This window comes from Salvia hispanica, chromosome 4 (genome assembly GCF_023119035.1).
Source record: "Salvia hispanica cultivar TCC Black 2014 chromosome 4, UniMelb_Shisp_WGS_1.0, whole genome shotgun sequence".
Lineage (NCBI taxonomy): Eukaryota > Viridiplantae > Streptophyta > Magnoliopsida > Lamiales > Lamiaceae > Salvia > Salvia hispanica.
Genome location: NC_062968.1, coordinates 39642709 through 39660474, shown reverse-complemented (window position 1 = coordinate 39660474; position 17766 = coordinate 39642709). Strand labels below are relative to the sequence as shown.

The 17766-nt window shown below is 36.0% G+C and overlaps 1 protein-coding gene and 1 long non-coding RNA gene across 2 annotated transcripts; both read right to left on the bottom strand.

Moving 5' to 3' along the window:
• Positions 1-492: 492 nt before the first annotated feature.
• On the bottom strand, positions 493-10750 carry LOC125221046. The gene is made up of 3 exons (XM_048123174.1): positions 10744-10750; positions 1301-3042; positions 493-1089 (listed from the first exon to the last, which is right to left on the bottom strand). Exons 1-3 carry the CDS (start codon positions 10748-10750, stop codon positions 493-495), a joined length of 2346 nt encoding a protein of 781 aa, XP_047979131.1.
• Positions 10751-11458: 708 nt separating this feature from the next.
• On the bottom strand, positions 11459-13296 carry LOC125220191. Its single transcript, XR_007176335.1, has 2 exons — positions 12857-13296; positions 11459-11829 (listed from the first exon to the last, which is right to left on the bottom strand). It is a non-coding gene; the product is annotated as an uncharacterized LOC125220191 (long non-coding RNA).
• Positions 13297-17766: the final 4470 nt, after the last annotated feature.

The following is a 17766-nucleotide window of genomic DNA, read 5'->3' as shown; positions in this document are numbered from 1 at the left end:
TTCTTTTTTTTTTGTTTTAATATTTGATAAACCAACAATTACAATGACTTAATTGGAGGGCTGTTAGAAGGTTTGTAAGATATGCTCATGATGTGGGAAATTGGATGTAACATCAAAGTTCATAAATTTTTTGACATGACCGCATTTTGCTAAGGATTGCGAAAGCGGGTAAATCACGACTAATGAGAGGGATTAAAGAAGAGGGGAAAGAAAAGGCCTAAAACTTGAGAATTTGCACAAAGGCCAAGTCGATTGATATCATAGAAGCCAAGTATTTAATTACATGGTCTTGAAAATAGAATAAACATCTACTCAATTAAATCAGAGTTGATGGTGAGATTCTACAATTCTCACTTCACAAAAGCACAACGTAATAAGTCCTTACTAAATGACTTCGTGTATGAAAACACGAATCGTTGGAAGATCCACTTGATTATTTGATTACATCGACTCCGGTCATTTCTCCATCCTCTTGACGTTCAACCTGCATATTTACAAATACATGCAGGGCTGAGTACATGAGTACTCAGTGGGTGTATTTGCAGCTTTTGTTTTTTTCTCCTTCACTTTAGAATTTGGTGCAGTCTCTTCTTTTGAAAGTGATTCACCACATGAACCAAACATCCACCGCGGCAATGAAAAATCTCCCAATGCGGACTCAATTGCTTGTGTCTTTTGGACCTTCACAACATGCACAACTTTGCACTCCATCTTCATAATAAGTTCCTCATCTTTACGACTCTTCATAGCATTATAGATAGACAAAATGTGTCGTTTGTTGCCCATACGAAGAGTGAGCTCTCCCTTTGCTATATCTATCAATGCTTTTCCCGTTGCTAGGAATGGGCGCCCTAGGATAAGCGGCACATTCATGTCTTCCTCCATATCCAACACTACAAAATCGACGGGAAATATGAAGATATGTACCTTCACCTGAACATCCTCAACAATTCCTTTAGGATAGGTGACTGATCTATCTGCCATCTGCAGTGTGATTGTAGTCGGCTTGAGAGTGCCGATCTTCATCTTTCTGAAAAATGATAATGGCATCAAATTTATGCTCGCCCCCAGATCACACAGTGCATTTGTCTGTCATTTCCAATGACGCATGAGATATTGAAACTCCCAGGATCTTTAAGCTTGGCAGGTAGCTTCTTTTGAATTATCGCACTACAGTTTTCAGATATGTTCACCGTCTCATAATCGACCCACTTCTTCTAATTGGAGAGCACATCTTTTAGTAACTTTGCATACGTGGGCATCTCTTGCAGAGCTTCCACCAATGTATATTAATGTGCACCTTCCTAAAAATACCGAGAAATTTGGAGAATTGCTCATCCAACTTCTTCTTCTTCACCGCAAATGGGAAGGGCACTCTAACTGTCGTAGGAATGGAGGGAGGGGGCAGCTTTTCTGGCACTGCGTCTTTCTTGGTCTGAATTTCCACCTTATTCTTTCCCATGGAATTCCCTTCTGCTCTGACATCTTCCTCTGGAGTACTCTTCTTTTCCTCTACAGGCATGGAAGGTCCTTCATAGCTTTTACCACCTCTCAAGTGTATGGCCTTGCAGTCTTTGGGATTGTTTATGGTCTGTGCTGGAAATTGCCCTGGCTGATGTTGGACACCTACAACTTGAGAAATTTGACTAATCTGAGTATCAATGCTCTTCATATGCACATTCAAGCTTTGCACGTCGTTTTCAACCTTCCCCAACCTTTGACTAGTGCTCTCCATGTACTTGTTAGTTTTCTCCATGTACTTGGTAGTCTGATTCATGAATGTTGCCAAGATATCTTCAGTAGTAGGCTTTTTTTGCTGTTCTACCAACCCATTAGACACTGTGAATCCTGGCGGTGGTTGTAGAGTATTGTGTGGATTCCCATATGAGAGATTGGGGTGCACTTTGTTACCATAGTTGTTATAGTTACCACCACCTTGGTTGTGGCGATAGTTGTTGAAGTTCATGTTATTCCCCCCTTGGTGCACATAGTTGACACCTTCAACTCCTCCTTGCAGTTCTGGTCCAGGTTGCCTCATCTCCATGATCCCCAGTTGAGTGGTCAAAAGATCTAGCTGCTTTGACATTCTGTCTATCCTATCATCTTCTGTAGCAGAGGCCACCCTGTATGACTTGTTTCTTTCATTATTCCATCCTTCATCAGTGGAAGCTACTATCTCAATCACTTGCATGGCATCATTCTCTCCTAATTGAAGGAGTGCTCCTCCTGCACTCCAATTCAGTTCACGCATTGCATCTGGAGTACACCCCCTGTAAAAAGTTATGACTTGGTGTCCCGGACTTAGACCATGCTTGGGGCATCTTTTCAGCAGTGTCTTGAATCTAGCCCATGCTTCTCGGATTGTCTCATGAGGTTTCATCTGGAACTGAATTATCTCTGCTTGCCTTTTTAGAACTTCGCTGGGTGGGAAGTACTTCTCCAAAAATAAGTCTACCATGGCATCCCAAGTTTTAACAGATCCTGACCCCATGCTGTCGTACCAGTCTCTGGCATCATCTCTCAAGGAAAATGAGAATAACCTTAATCTGATTAGTTCATCTCTCACCCCATTAAGCTTCACCGTGTTACTGATCTGAATAAACTTAGTGAGATGCTTGTTGGGATCTTCGTTGGCATTCCCCGCAAAAGCATTAGCCTCAGCCATATTAAGCAATCCTGGCTTGAGCTCAAAATGATTGGCATCGATCCCATCATTGCCAATTGGTGGGTTCTCCACCTCTCTGTAAGCGTACATGTTTTGCACTGGCACTGTGGCTTGTAGTTCATTTTTTTCTTTAACCTGTTTCACCAAATCTGCAAGTTGTAATTGGAGTTGTTGGACTACCGGATCTGGATGTGGTGCATTGTTCTCTCCGTTGTCCGCTATTGTTATCGCAACAGGAATACGCGGTTCTCTCTTAAGAGGCGAAATTGATCGCTTTCGGTTGAGCCTTCTCTGAGCGTTTCTCCTTCGGTTGAATGTTTCGATCTCAGGATCGAATAACTCTAATGGTTGCCCCTTAGAGCGAGTGAGCATACAACCTGAAAAGAAAAACACAAAAGTGAGAATAACTCAAAAAGAAAAGAAAAATAAAGCAAGTAAAATCTAGATTAGTAATCTTAATTTTTATCACGATATTAGGCTATAGTAACACAAAATTGTTCCCGGCAACGGCGCCAAAAACTTGACTCAACTTATTTTTAACACAAGTATACCCGCAAGTGTACGGGGCTAATGTAGCAAATAGTAAGCAAAGAGTATCGTATCCACAGAGACAATCAGTGTCAACCTAATTACCACGAACCAACCTCAACTACTATCTAGATGAATCGGAATGTTTTGGGTTTTCTAAATCTACTTAAAAGAAAGGTAAAAACAATTAAAAACAACTAGAGAACTGAGAGCAAATAAGAAAACGGATGTAGATCAAGGATGAGAAGAGTAGAATCCTACGGGATCGATAACAACTATCCTATGCTCAACTAACTTCCTAACTATGCCAACAAAGGGTCTCAAGGGTTATTAAGCTATCACTAAGGTAAAACTATATCTTTTCTCAAAGCATATAATTTGTAGATTGCAACCTAGAACTGAAGTCTCCTACCTAGAACTAAGGAAACAACTCCTAATAGCTCCTAAGATACTTAGCTTCATTCAAAGGCTCAAATCTCTCGATTATGTTGGAAAAGACGTCAATTTCTTCTCTTTCAAATTAAACTACTCACTTCTCAGTTCTTGTAGTAAAATCCACATGCATTTATAAGGTGATCAGTCAAATAGATGTATAAGCACAGAAGAAATCAAAATAACCACATGAGCCAAGGCATAGAAAAAGGAGATCACTTAAACATAAGAATCATTGTATCTCCCCCGTAGAACTCTACGAAGGATTTAGCTACTCATGTTCAACACAAAAGTCAAAGAAATATTCAAAAACATTGTTTGAACAAAAATAAAGCTAAAGGTAGGAAATCCTAGAATTGGATTGGGCGGATTGGAGGCTTCGTCTTCAATCTTGCGATGAATACTCGTCCTCTGCTCATTCTTCTCTTCTTCCTAGGTGAAAAAGTGATATTTTTGGGGTAGGAGGCGTGTAAGTTGTGTTTGGAGGCGTTTCCTAGGCATATATATGCCTAGGGTTGACTTTGGGCCCGAAATAAACTGTCGAACGAAGCTGGCGGGTCGCCAGGTTGGGTGTGCGTTGAAGCTGGCGAGTCGCCAGCTGCTTACGACATTTTTCTCATCTTTTGCTGGCGGGTCGCCAGCTATGTCACTGCTCTGTGCAGTCTTATTAAAACGGCCGTAACTTCTTCTACCGAACTCCGGTTGAGACGTTAAAATATCCACGCGAAGCTCTTTCGAAGACGAAGAGAATGGTATGCATTACATGCGAATCGGAATTCAAAATCTCCAGAAAAGCTGTCTCGAACATTGAGCAGCTGCACATCAACATGTTTTGTACATTTTTCTACACATTGTTCACAAAATGGTCAAAATACCAACATAATAGAGAAGTAGCTATAACCATGTCTCAAAGTACACAATATATGATCAAAACCAAGTAAAACTACTCTCTAAAACCATGTAAAATCCAAGTTAATCAACTAAGCCATCACAGTAACACACGAGGGTTTTTCTTAAAAGGCCCGAGCTAACTAAGTTCTTTTGTGAGCTAAAAGTTCGACTGCACACTAAGTTCTTTCATCGTTCCTAATTCATTATTCATCATTTAGCATTCATCATTCCATTCATTCATCATTCCATTCCATTCCAGTCAAGTGTCGGGGAGGTGGTAATCTCACACGTTCACCCATCATTTCATTTCATTCCATTCCAGTCAAGTGTCGGGGAGGTGGTAGTCTCCCACGGTCACCCATCATTCCATTCCAATCAGGTGGTAATCTTCCACGGTCACCTATCATTCTGTTCTATTCCTTTCCATTCCATTCATCAAAACAAACATTTTGGGCATGACAACAACTTGAAAAGAATCAAAGCTTCATCTTGAGAAAAGATGATATTTCATAATTTCGCAAGTATTTGATTTATATCCAAACTAATATGCTGGATATTAAAAGAAAGCCCACGTAAGATCATGTCTTAAGTAGAAAGCTCACTAAAATATACTACTCATAAAAACTGTAAACATACTTTAAACTGAAAGCTCACTAAAACACTTTAGTTCAAAAGTCCACCTGATATGCTTATTCCTCAATTCATTTACTCGTGTTGGTCTCACTTGCCCTTGAGCAATTTATCCTCACTCTATCTCTTTTTCGGCCTTGGTATAATGTTTCTTTACTTAATTTGTGAAAGTCTTGGGAAGGTATCTTTGATGAGATCATGGCCCTTGTTACTTTGTTTTCTCCTTCCCTCTTGGCAGGATGATGATGCAATGCATAGTCTAGTACAACTTGGCATTTTACCATTTTGATGAAGCTCCAAGATTCTACTTTTTATTGATCCATTTCTAATACCCTTTTGGTGTATCACATTTGTAGGATCCTTGGTGTAACTTGGTTGTCCCTTTGAAGCTTTGTGGGGGTGGAATCGAGTGGAGAGAGGAAAAAGAAGAATGGAATCTTTTGTGTAGCTAGGAAGGGTAGAGTAGCTTGGGATGTGTTGTCCCTTTCCTCCAGATATCTCAACTTGTAGCATGTATTGTACCTTAATACACACGTATATTCTACATTTCTAAATCAAAAGTATTTTCTCCACTTTACCCTTGAAATAATACTTTCCTCGCACTTTATCTTTCTCAACAAAATACTTAGATTAATCCAAAGTCGAAAATACAACGAGAATTCTACGATCACACGTCTTCTAAACAGAAAATTAATTAAGCTAATAAATCCAGTTTATCTCGTAAGAAAAGAACGAAATTCCAGGACGTCACATTCCACCCCCCTTTAAATAATTTCATCCCGAAATTTGTGCAACTCTATTAGAAAAGCTCGAGGTAACGCTCATTCATCTTATCTTCCAACTCTGATATAGCTTCTTCCTGCCCGTGGTGCTACCACAGTACTTTCACCGAAGTGATAAACTTATTCCTTAACTATTGCACTTTTCTGTCCAAGATTGCTTTTGGCTTTTCCTCATAGCTCACTTATTTCTATTCGTTATATGTATATCCATCGATCAACTATTCTTATCTAATTCGTGTGGCATGACTAGGTCGTTGGGTGGATCATTTTTACTCATGTCTGTCCATCAGGACTTATTTCTCATAGATATTTGAAAAGGATCAAGGCTTTCCCTTCGTTGAGAGTCTTGCATTGGGAATTTAGTCAAACAGTCTTAACTTGGATGATACTGATTTTAGATCGATGAAATATTGAAAATAAATCACTGTCTTGGGAGATTATTCAAATTACTCAAGGTGGCAAGAATAACATCTCTGGTGAGGTTCTGTGAATTAATTGCCAACTCGCAAAGATTGGTTTACAAGGAAATCAGGACTAAGTTTAATGAACTTATCACGTCCCTTCAGAGGATTACATGGGTTAAGAGGTTTCAAGTAAACAATAGAGCTTTTGAGTTTCTCGAAAGAGATCAAACATGTCTCGAAATAGAACGGAACGAATTAAATTCGAGTTCTCATAGTAGGCATCAAATAGTATGGTCCAGTTGATCGTTCAGATTCAAGAGGATGTTGCTAATAATAGATTGATGGCTCAAATGTGTTAAGCTTGGAAGAGTCAGTCGTAGGAGTACGTAGAAGTGTAGGAAATTGCCATGAAGCTGCGCTGACCAACCTTTAAAAAAAATGTCAAAGCTAGTGCAATTGGAATCCTATTCAATAATTCTCAAGTTTGTCAAGAAAATTTCCAAGGAGATAAACCTCTGGGCTAATAGCCAAAGTAACTTATCAAGAATGAAGTTGATAAGATTTTCAAGTTGGAACAAACATGTAGTCAATTGAACATGAGAAAATCTCATTCTTGGAGGAAAGAACTTGTCATATACATGTTTGCAAAATAACCAGAGTTGACGGGAATTCCAAGAAGAATACGTCATTCATTAAGATGAGGTCTAAGAAAACGAGCTTAGTCTGATGGTTCTGGAGAGATACAACTTTAGAATAACAATGCGATTGGGCTTGCGAAGTCAAAATATCGCTCGTACTAATGATGAGTAACAAAAGTTGTCGCCAATCGACATGTTTGAAAAATATAAGAGCAGAGCTCGTGCTTATGCAAACTGAAAGTGTATAGCGATCTGATGTACCCAAGATAGGAAGTGGCACATTGATTTGCAATGCAAGTAGCTCAAGGTATATGAAAGAAAATTTCTAACCATGATCTTTGAACTGAAAATGAGTCACAATTTTCATAGAAAGAGGGAAAGATTGACACCCTGCTTTGAAAAATGCAGGTCGATCAAGAGTGTTAAATAGACAGGAAGGTACTTCCGTTATGGACGTTCAAAGAAAGAGATTTTCTGGAAATCCAAGTAAGTACTGCTGATTAAAATCGTCTATTTCATCCACGTGGTGAGAACATCTAGAGTTCGTCGAAGGTACTCAAAAGGAAACGAATTGATGTATGAAAATCCATGTTAGGGAAGTCATCAACTATAGCCACTATGCTGTGTGATCTAATGTCATCAAGCTAAGTTCATATCTTACTTCTAATGTTGCCATAGGGTCTCGTGAAATGTGATGGAATCGATAACTTCTTTCGGATCTACTCGAGTGTCTTAGCCACGGTGAGGATCTATCTTGTGCTATTCCTTATAGCATCGTTCCCCGTCTTCCTTTACAACATTTGCCCTTCTTATGCCCTTATGCATTGGGCGTCGGCTCCTCTTGCGCGCAACGTCGTATCGCTGTGGATCACGCTTTCGTGCTTAACTTTGCCTAGCATCGTCTCAAATTGTTGCTCAGGAAAGCAATTATAGGATTTATGGTTCATCATTCGTAGTCCCATTTTAAACTACTCCCTCCGTCCCGCTTAAGATGACACGTTTTCCTTTTAGTTTGTCCCAAATAAGATGACACATTTCCTTTTTTGGTAACTTTCTCTCTTCAATTAATACACTCAACCACTTTTTCTCACTCCTATTAAAATATCCATCTTCCTTTATCTCTCCACTTTAATACTTACACCCACCTCCTCTCTCTCCAATTAAACACTTTAACCAATAACTCCTAAAATCCTGTGCCGGCTAAGCAATGTGTCATCTTAGCCGGGACGGAAGGAGTATATTCTTTAGGGAAGTTCCTATATCCTCTAGATTCTTTCGTTTCCTTGACTAGAAATTTTTTTTTGTCACACTTTGCCTCAGCTATCTCAAAATTCCACTTCTTCAACTTTCAACTTGGTTGGTTGAACGTCTTAGAGTGTTGATCGAGTCGATTACTTAGAATGACCTAGTGAACAAGTCTAGATCTTGACCTGAAGAAATGTTTTGATCTCGGAGCAGGAAAGAAAATGAGGCTCTGATACCATTCTGTCACGACCGCATTTTGCTAAGGATAGCGAAAGCGGATAAACCGCGACTAATGAGAGGGATTAAAGAAGCGGGGAAAGAAAAGGGCTAGAACTTGAGAATTTGCACAAAGGCCAAGTCTATTGATATCATAGAAGCCAAGTATTTAATTACATGATCTTGAAAATAGAATAAACATCTCCACCATTAAATCAGAGTTGATGGTGAGATTCTACAATTCTCACTTCACAAAAGCACAGTGTAATAAGTCCTTATTAAATGACTTCGTGTATGAAGACACAAATCGTTGGAAGATCCACTTGATTATTTGATTACATTGACTCCGATCATCACTCCATCCTCTTGACGTTCAACCTGCATACTTACAATACATGCAGGGTTGAGTACAAGAGTACTCAGTGGACACGTGCCGAAAAGCAAAACATACATTAAATAGTTGTCAAGCTATCACAGTAACACACGAGGGTTTTTCTTAAAAGACCAGAGCTTACTAAGTTCTTTTGTGAGCTAAGAGTTCGATTGCAGACTAAGTTCTTTCGTCGTTCCTAATTCATTATTCATCATTCAGCATTCATCATTCCATTCCATTCCAGTCTAGTGTCGGGGAGGTGGTAGTCTCCCACGGTCACCCATCATTCCATTCCACTCAAGTGTCGTGGAGGTGGTAATCTCCTACGGTCACCCATCATTTCATTCCATTCAATTCCAGTCATGTTTCGGGGAGGTGGTAATCTCCCCCCGGTCACCCATCATTCCATTCCAATCAAGTGCCGGGGAGGTGGTAATCTCCCCCGATCACCCTTGATTCCATTCTCGGGGAGGTGGTAATCTCCCACGGTCACCCATCATTCCATTCCATTCAAGTGTCGGGGAGGTGGTAATCTCCCACAGTCACCCATAGGTGGTAATCTCCCACAGTCACCCATCATTCCATTCCAATCAAGTGCCGGGGAGGTGGTAATCTCCCACGGTCACCCATCATTCCATTCCAGTCAAGTGTCGGGGAGGTGGTAATATCCGACGGTCACCCATCATTCCATTCCATTCCATTCATTAAAACAAACATTTAGGGCATGGCAACAACTTGAAAAGAATCATAGCTTCAGCTTGAGAAAAGATGATATTTCATTATTTCGCAACTATTTGATTTATATCCACACTAATATGCTGGATATTAAAAGAAAGCCCACGTAAGATCATGTCTTAAATAGAAAGCTCACTAAAATATACTACTCATAAAAACTGTAAACATACTTTAAACTGAAAGCTCACTAAAACACTTTAGTTCAAAAGTCCACCTGATATGATCATTCCTCAATTCATTTACTCGCGTTGGTCTCACTTGCCCTTGAGCAATTTATCCTCACTTGATGGATCCTCGGTTTATGCGGCTGTTCCTCCGTGTTGCCGCTCCTCTCCTCACCCTCTTCTCTACTCCTCGCTGAAACTCTTATGTTTGTGAAATCTTGGGGTGCTAAGAGGAGTGGGAGAAGAGTGGTTTTGGGTGGTTATATAGCCAAATTTCTTGGGTGTTTGTGACTAAAACTTGGGGACAAAGGATCCCATTTTGGGGCTACCAGCTCTATCTCCTTTTGGCCTTGGTATAATGTTTCTTTACTTAATTTGTGAAAGTCTTGGGAAGGTATCTTTGATGAGATTATGACCCTTGTTACTTTTTTTTCTCCTTCACTCTTGGCAGGATGATGATGCAATGCATTGTCTAGTACAACTTGACATTTTACCATTTTGATGAAGCTCCAAGATTCTACTTTTTGTTGATCCATTTCTAATATCCTTTTGGTGTATCACCTTTGCAGGATCCTTGGTGTAACTTGACGGTCCCTTTGGAGCTTTGTGGGGGTGGAATCGAGGGGAGAGAGGAAAAAGAAGAATGGAATCTTTTGTGTAGCTAGGAAGGGTAGAGTAGCTTGGGATGTGTTGTCCCTTTCATCCATATATCTCAACTTGTAGCATGTCTTGTACCTTAATACACACGTATATTCTACATTTCTAAATCAAAAGTATTTTCTCCACTTTACCCTTGAAATAATACTTTTCTCGCACTTTATTATTTCGAAGTCGAAAATACAACGAGAATTCTACGATCACACGTCTTCTAAACGGAAAATTAATTAAGCTAATAAATCCGATTTATCTCGTAAGAAAGGAACGAAATTCCGGAGCGTCACATTTTCATTCCAATTTTTATGTACACAAGAAAAATAAAAATTCAGCTAAAATTTGTAATTTTAGCGTTTAATTCCCTTTTATTATTAGGCCATAGTTACCATCCATTTCAATAGACAAATTCGGTCCACATTAAATGTCCTAATTCTTATTTGGACGATCCCAAATAAATGTCTAATTTTACTTTTACTATTTTAATAAGTGGACTCACATTCTATTAACTCATTCTGCTCACAATTATCATTAAATTAATATACAAAATGGGGTTCACCCTTCCATTAATTTTTTTCCACCCATTTTCTTTTATAAAGTTAAACAATTTGTCAAAACTTGCACTAATCAAATATGAGACATCTAATGGGTGGATGTTGTAGATTAGAAAAGATAGAGAAAGATTAGAAAAGATAGAGAAATATGAGTGGTCTTTTCATTATAAAGACATAGGATAACGAGAAAGAGAGGCTGAGAGGATTGCAGGAGAAGCAGCGATATAAAAAGTTAGTAGCTTCCAACCTAGATGACGTGGCCAGAGATACAAGGCTATTCTTGTCGTTGACTCGATACATTACATTATACTTATCATATGTTTATTACATAGCGTAAATTGTTGATTTTGTGTCGATACTAAGTGTTAAAAGAGAATGCAATATACATATGTGGGAAATGATTTGTCGTTATTTGTCTCATATTGTAAACAGTGAGTACATTTCTTTGCAGACAAATATTTCCAGACAAACTAGGTAATTTTTGTCCATCTATTGTCATGCTCTTTGAATTTATTTGTTAATGGTGTTCAGAGGGCCAACGAACATAGGGTTTCGATTGAGCACTTTAGAAAAATTGAAGATTCAATTGCGACAACTTTTGTATCGGTACAATTTGGAATATGCATATGCCTCTTAACTTTTGAATACACATTATGAGAATATTTCTGAATGATTCGTGTATGGGTTTAGTAGCCGAGATGTTGTACATTATACAAAGTGATTTGCACCTCTTTTTCCCGTATCCGTCAACATAAATAGAGAAGATGGAAGTTGCTTCAGTCTTGTTCAAAATATTTGGGGTATGTGTGCAGAAATTGATCCATAGTAATGATGCACGTATATCGTGAAGCTTTGGTTGCGGATTATTTCGAAAGCTGGTCGTCAAGTCGGGATACAGATTTGTATTTGCATGATGAGCCACTGATAAGGGTACGAAACTTGTTATAATTATATGATCATTTGAGAATTGCATATGTTCGAACTAGATAGGTTGTAGTATTTTCAAAAGGGCTACTATGCCCTCTCTTGTAAAAAAAAAAGTTACTAGCTTTATTCCATCCTTACCTTTTGACATAAAACTAAACGATAAAAAAGTAATTGTATATTGGATCCATGCCGAAATAAACCTTTTGACATAAACTAAATGATAAAAAAAGAAAGAAAAAGGTAATTGTATATCGGATCCATGCCGATGATAAGACTAATATATAAAAAGAATAAAGCATAGCAAAACAAAATTATCGAAGACCTCAAAATTAAAGGTTAGGGCAAAGTGGAGGACCCATTTTCAATAGAAGTTACTCCCAAGTAGAGTAGTGATTTGTTTTACTCTCTTCTGATTAAATTAAATCATGGTCTCCTATAATAGTAGTTTTAATTTATCCAATAAAAAGAAATTAGGGGACAAAATAAGTATAGATCATCAATGGTCCATTGCTTTGACTTCAACAAATACAGCCAATTTAGAATTAACAAAGCTTATCTTTGAATTCAACTAATGAGAATGAGTATAGAAGCTTCATTAATCTATTAATGTCAATATTATAAGCCCCTTGTACCCTACATGCAAATCGATACTATACCAAGAAAAATACTAAAATCCCTAAAATATTTGGCTTTAATTACAAGCAGCTCCCCTATTTTTATGATCTTGTTAAGTTTATTTTAAATAGATATATATTCAAATAGTATATACTGTATTAAAAAAGGTTTTAAGACTGAACTAATATCATCTTAATTATAAACCTTTGAATTACTTGAGTCCACGTTTGATCAAGACTGAACAAATATTAAAAATAATTAACGCCATATTTATGCAGGTTCAGCAATGGATCTGGAGGCCCCCATATACATATCAAGGCACTATGTAAATAAGATCTGTGTGTGTGTGTGTGTGTGTGTGAATAACATAAGATATGTGTATAAAATCAAATTAAACACATTGTACCTTGAAATTGTAGCTTTCTCTTGCAGTGATAATCAGACAAGATGGAGTGGTTCATGATGGTGAAGATGGGCACATGAAGAACTAACTCTTTCATGTTGAAAAATGGTGCGCGCGCGTGTGTGTGAGTTAGTAGTGCACGTGCCCTGCTTCTCCATCGCGCTCATCACTCACCTTCAATCCCCAACACACCTTACTTCTCAAACTATGTGAGGTGGGTTGAATGTGTTGAGGTTGTATACTACATAATATAAAACCTTGATTCCCAAATATTTATAGCAAAAGTGGAGATATGGAACTTCAATAGACATTATTACCATGCTACTGTTCACTTATACATAAGTGAGTATCGATTTAATTAGCACTAAAAACCCTACTCTATAGTTGAAATTAGCAAGAATTAACCCTTTTTTGAGGGCATTGTAGAGAAGAATAATGGCAAAGACAATATGCCCCTGAGCTGGATATTAAAGAATGAAAACAATTAGTACTACTTTGAAGTGGGACCTTGAATTTACAACCTAAAAAAGTTTTTCCATAAATAAATAAACAGGACCACCCATGACGTTAAGACATTAACCTTAAATAAAAAATGTGACATTTTTCCAACATATGCTATTGCAAACCAACTGTAGATTAATTTCTTGGTGGTGAGTCTTCATCAACATTTTCAATTGTAACATCCATTGTTTTCTACTTTATATACTTAAAAATTAACCTTATTGTTAACGAAGAAAATTACTCCTATAAGCTTATACTCCAGTCCCATTAAATATGAAATATTTGGTTTTTGTCACATGATTTTATGTAGTGTTATTTTGTAAGGTATGAAGAGAAAATAAAAAGAGAAGAAAAAGTAAAGATAATATTGTTTTTATTTTAGGAAAAGTTTTATTTTTTAATGGGATAATTTAAAAAGGGAAACGTTGTAATTGGACAGGGAGATGGAGTACATGACATATTATAGTTATCCACATGAAGTTGACTGTTGATATATCAACAACATGTGCTAATGACAAAATGATTTGTATTTGGATTCATAAAAGAGGAGCACTAGATTTATGTATGTGGATATCAAATCGTTCATCTAACAGAAAAAATGAGATAAATATTTAAAATACATATACTCTATTCATAAGCAACTAACCTGAAAATTCATATATTTTCTAATGGTGCCAGCACCTGAGATATATATAAATAAGCTCAATAAAATATGTTCAAGTATTAAGGCTCTTTCAATTGGTCTATTACAACCTCTTTTTTAGGCCATCTGCAGATTCTGTATACCAAACATTTTTTTGCTATTTTCACCTAAAATCGATATCTCTTTAATTATCTCAACCCTTTCTGGCTGTTTCATTTCATTTCACATTTTGTTTGTTTGTCATGAATCACAAAAAAAGTTTGTTTACAGACATTTTTTCTCTTACAGCGTTTTGGACAAATTTGTTGTACACAACTTCCTTGAAAGTTAATAAATTTCTAGCAATTTTTGGAATGAATGTATTAATTTTGTTTGGTGAGATTTGTCCAACAATATTCATTATTCGGAAAGTATACATTCACTCTTGCAACTTAATTTTTCTCTTGATTAATTGAATTTCATTACTTTATAAAAGAAAGAAACTTGAGATACTTAATCATGGACGAAAAGACGAAAAGAGTATTTCACAATACTTAGCCCCAACATATTTTTAAAATGTGCATATAATAATCCTCAGATGGTCGTTTACCTTAATACAGGAGTTTGAATAATGTACTGACAGTGTTGGTGATGTTACTTAATTATTATCATAATATTTGGTCCTTAAATTATGGAATTGCATAATATAGAACTTTTTAATTTTCCTAGTCACATTCAATCTTACTAAACACTGTATATGTCTTGAAATAATTAACATCCTTTTTTTTCTTCTCTTGCATGCTTTATTGATTTGATGTAGCTAGTCATAGATGCTGCTTGTGAAGAAATTTTTCCTCTACATTATCTTGATTTCAATTTCAGTCACACAATATTTTTTGAGCTTATCTGGATGCAATAGTGCATACTCGATTTACGGAATTATATATGATATACCGTTACATTAGGAAAAATTGCCAAATAAATTATACTCCCCCCTATCCCCCAAAAATTCGTCACCATTTGACTAGGCACGGATTTTAAGAAATGTAATAGAAAGTGAGTTGAAAAAGTTTATGGCATATGGGTCCTACTTTTATATATTAGTTTTGAAAAAGTAAATAGGTGACAAATTTTCAGAGACGGGGGAATACTAAAAATGGAGTAATTATATTTTGAATTTTTTCCATACGTTTTCAAAAATTGAAATGATAAATCATCAAGTTTCTGAATTTTACCATTATCTCACATATCGTTTTTCCGATGAAACCAGCAATAATGTCATAACTGATAACCAGATCTATCTACTTGAACAAAACGGTGATGACACATAATGGCGTTGGTGGTTTACCAAAGAAATGATGGTAAAATAATTGCAAAATCTAGTTGTCGCATCATCGCGGGTTTTAATTATTCTTCTTGATTTATTTGACAATTTTGCCATTGGAATAATATATACTCTCAACCCTATTTTTTTCAAGGAACAGAAAACTCGATACCTTTAGCATCAGATATTACCTCCTTGCCAATGCAAACTCAACCCTATTGATTTGATACAAGTATGTGAGAAATTAGGTAACGAATATAAGTTTGACCTAACGCTCTCAATCGACATAAATTTTTTGGTTAACTAGACATCCACATATCCCATAAAAGGATTGTGAAAATCTGCATCAGCCTATCAGAAAATCAAATGAAAATTAATCTAACTCTGCGGCAGAAAATGGTCCAGGCTGGATATAGAAAAAAGTAAAATGTTCAAAATATTTGGTGGTGGGATACATATACAGATATGCAAATACTTTATGTTTGCTTCTTAGGAATTCTAGTAATAAAAGTGTTCATATATTTTTACCTAATCTCATCACTAACTAACATAGTACCTTTTCAAAATTTCTCTCCAATTAAAATTTTACTGATTCTTCAACAGTGACATGTCCTAGTCACATTATTACTATTGTGAGACTTACTAGTTTTCAACACCCGAAATAATGCAATCAATGATTTATGTATATGTCTTAAAAACACACTGCATTTTGTTGTATATATGAATTATTTTAATTCAAAGTATTAAAACAGTACTGTTATGGAGATGTCAATTTATACGAAATAAACTTGACATCAAAAAATTTTAATGGAATGATTCTTGTGAAAGGAAGTTGCACTAGTGGTTTATGAGTTGATGCACTCCATAGGATATATTCAGCATAAATATAATATCATAGAAATAGGCTTACAATTAATTAAAGGATGTAGACATTCCATGTTTTCAAAGTTGAGTGGGATGAGTGTGAAGTGATGGGATGTAACTTAAATACTTGGAGTTGCTAAAATAATTAATTACCGAAATATTGTCTCTATTATAAGAATCATTGAAAATTGAAAATTGAAAATAAATGATACTCCTATAATTGATCAAAATTGGGACATCATAAATCATAATATATCTCTACTAATAAAGACCCATAAAAAAATAAAAATTATAAGTAGGACACAATAGTAAACTGAGTGTGTTATATTGCTTATTTTTTAAGTTTCTAACTCTGCTTATCATTAACGCAGTGTATTAAAAATGCCAACACGATGATATTAAAATATCGACACATTATTATATTGAAATGTCAACAAAATTATGTATTGATATTTTAATGTCATCGTGTTGACATTTTTAATACACTGCGTTAATGAGTTAGTAAAATTAGCAACTTAAGAAAGTTAGCAATTTCACACCTCATAGTAAACAAGTTTAAGTGTGATTCCAAATGTTAATAAATAATTTTCGATTAAACACATTAGTCTAAAATAAAGATTTTTTTATGGATAAATCCACAAATAAATTTAAATTTTATGACCGCGCTACAAAGAACTTGAACCGAGACCTTTAGCATGAGGCATTATTATGAGCCCTATGTCTAATATATAAAGTGACTTTTTATCTGAAATCTGCAGATAATTATTACATATTTACTCAACCATAATTGACTGAAATTAAAACCTAAACATGATACGTACTACATATTTTCGCAATCATCTAAAAATAGAGACTTTAAGATGACATAGAAATTTATAAGAAAAAAATAGAAAAAAAAATTTATTAAATAGTATTAATGAATAATAAGATTCACTTTACGTTGAATTAGGGATGTCAATCGGGCTAACCCGTTCGGGTTCGGGCCAGCTCACTCGGGTCGCCGGGCTATTTGGGTGCGGGCCATTCGGGTTATGGATTTTTCGGGTCATAAATTTTCAACCTTAACCCTAACACGTCGGGTTTTGGGCTAACCCATCGGGCTATTTGGGCCTAAAAGCTTTCAAAAATAATCTCTTGTATCAAAATTTTCTTCTATAAAATGATTTTAAATTTTAGATACTTTTTTCTTTTTAGTTTAGAATCATATAAAATCTTCAAATTTTCATAGTTTTCTTCAATAATACTTGAAAAGAAACCTTTCATCTCGATCAACTACAATATAAATTAAAGCTTGTGTTCGTGTCATTATTATGACATTGTTCGTAACTAATTCTTTATGAAAATTAAAAATCATATCTTACATGAATCATTATTAAAATGATAAATGTATTAAGATTTTGATGGGTTAGTTCTTAATTTTGTCTTGATTGGCTTTGGTGGTGGTAAGACACTAGTAGCAGATGATGGGACGATGCAATAATGAGTTGAGATGCAACTTGAAAGCTGATATTGTGGAATCGAGTGAAAAAGTGCAGAATGAAGATTGAATAAGACTAATGATTGTGTAGAATGAAGATTGAGGATTCAAAAATATAAAAAAAA

What these genes read in the sequence shown, in the direction of transcription:
- LOC125221046 (XM_048123174.1), bottom strand. An exon ending in TTCTCGGTATTTTTAGGAAG is followed by an intron (nt 1,090 to 1,300) that starts GTGCACATTAAT and finishes TGGAAATGACAG; the next exon opens with ACAAATGCACTGTGTGATCT.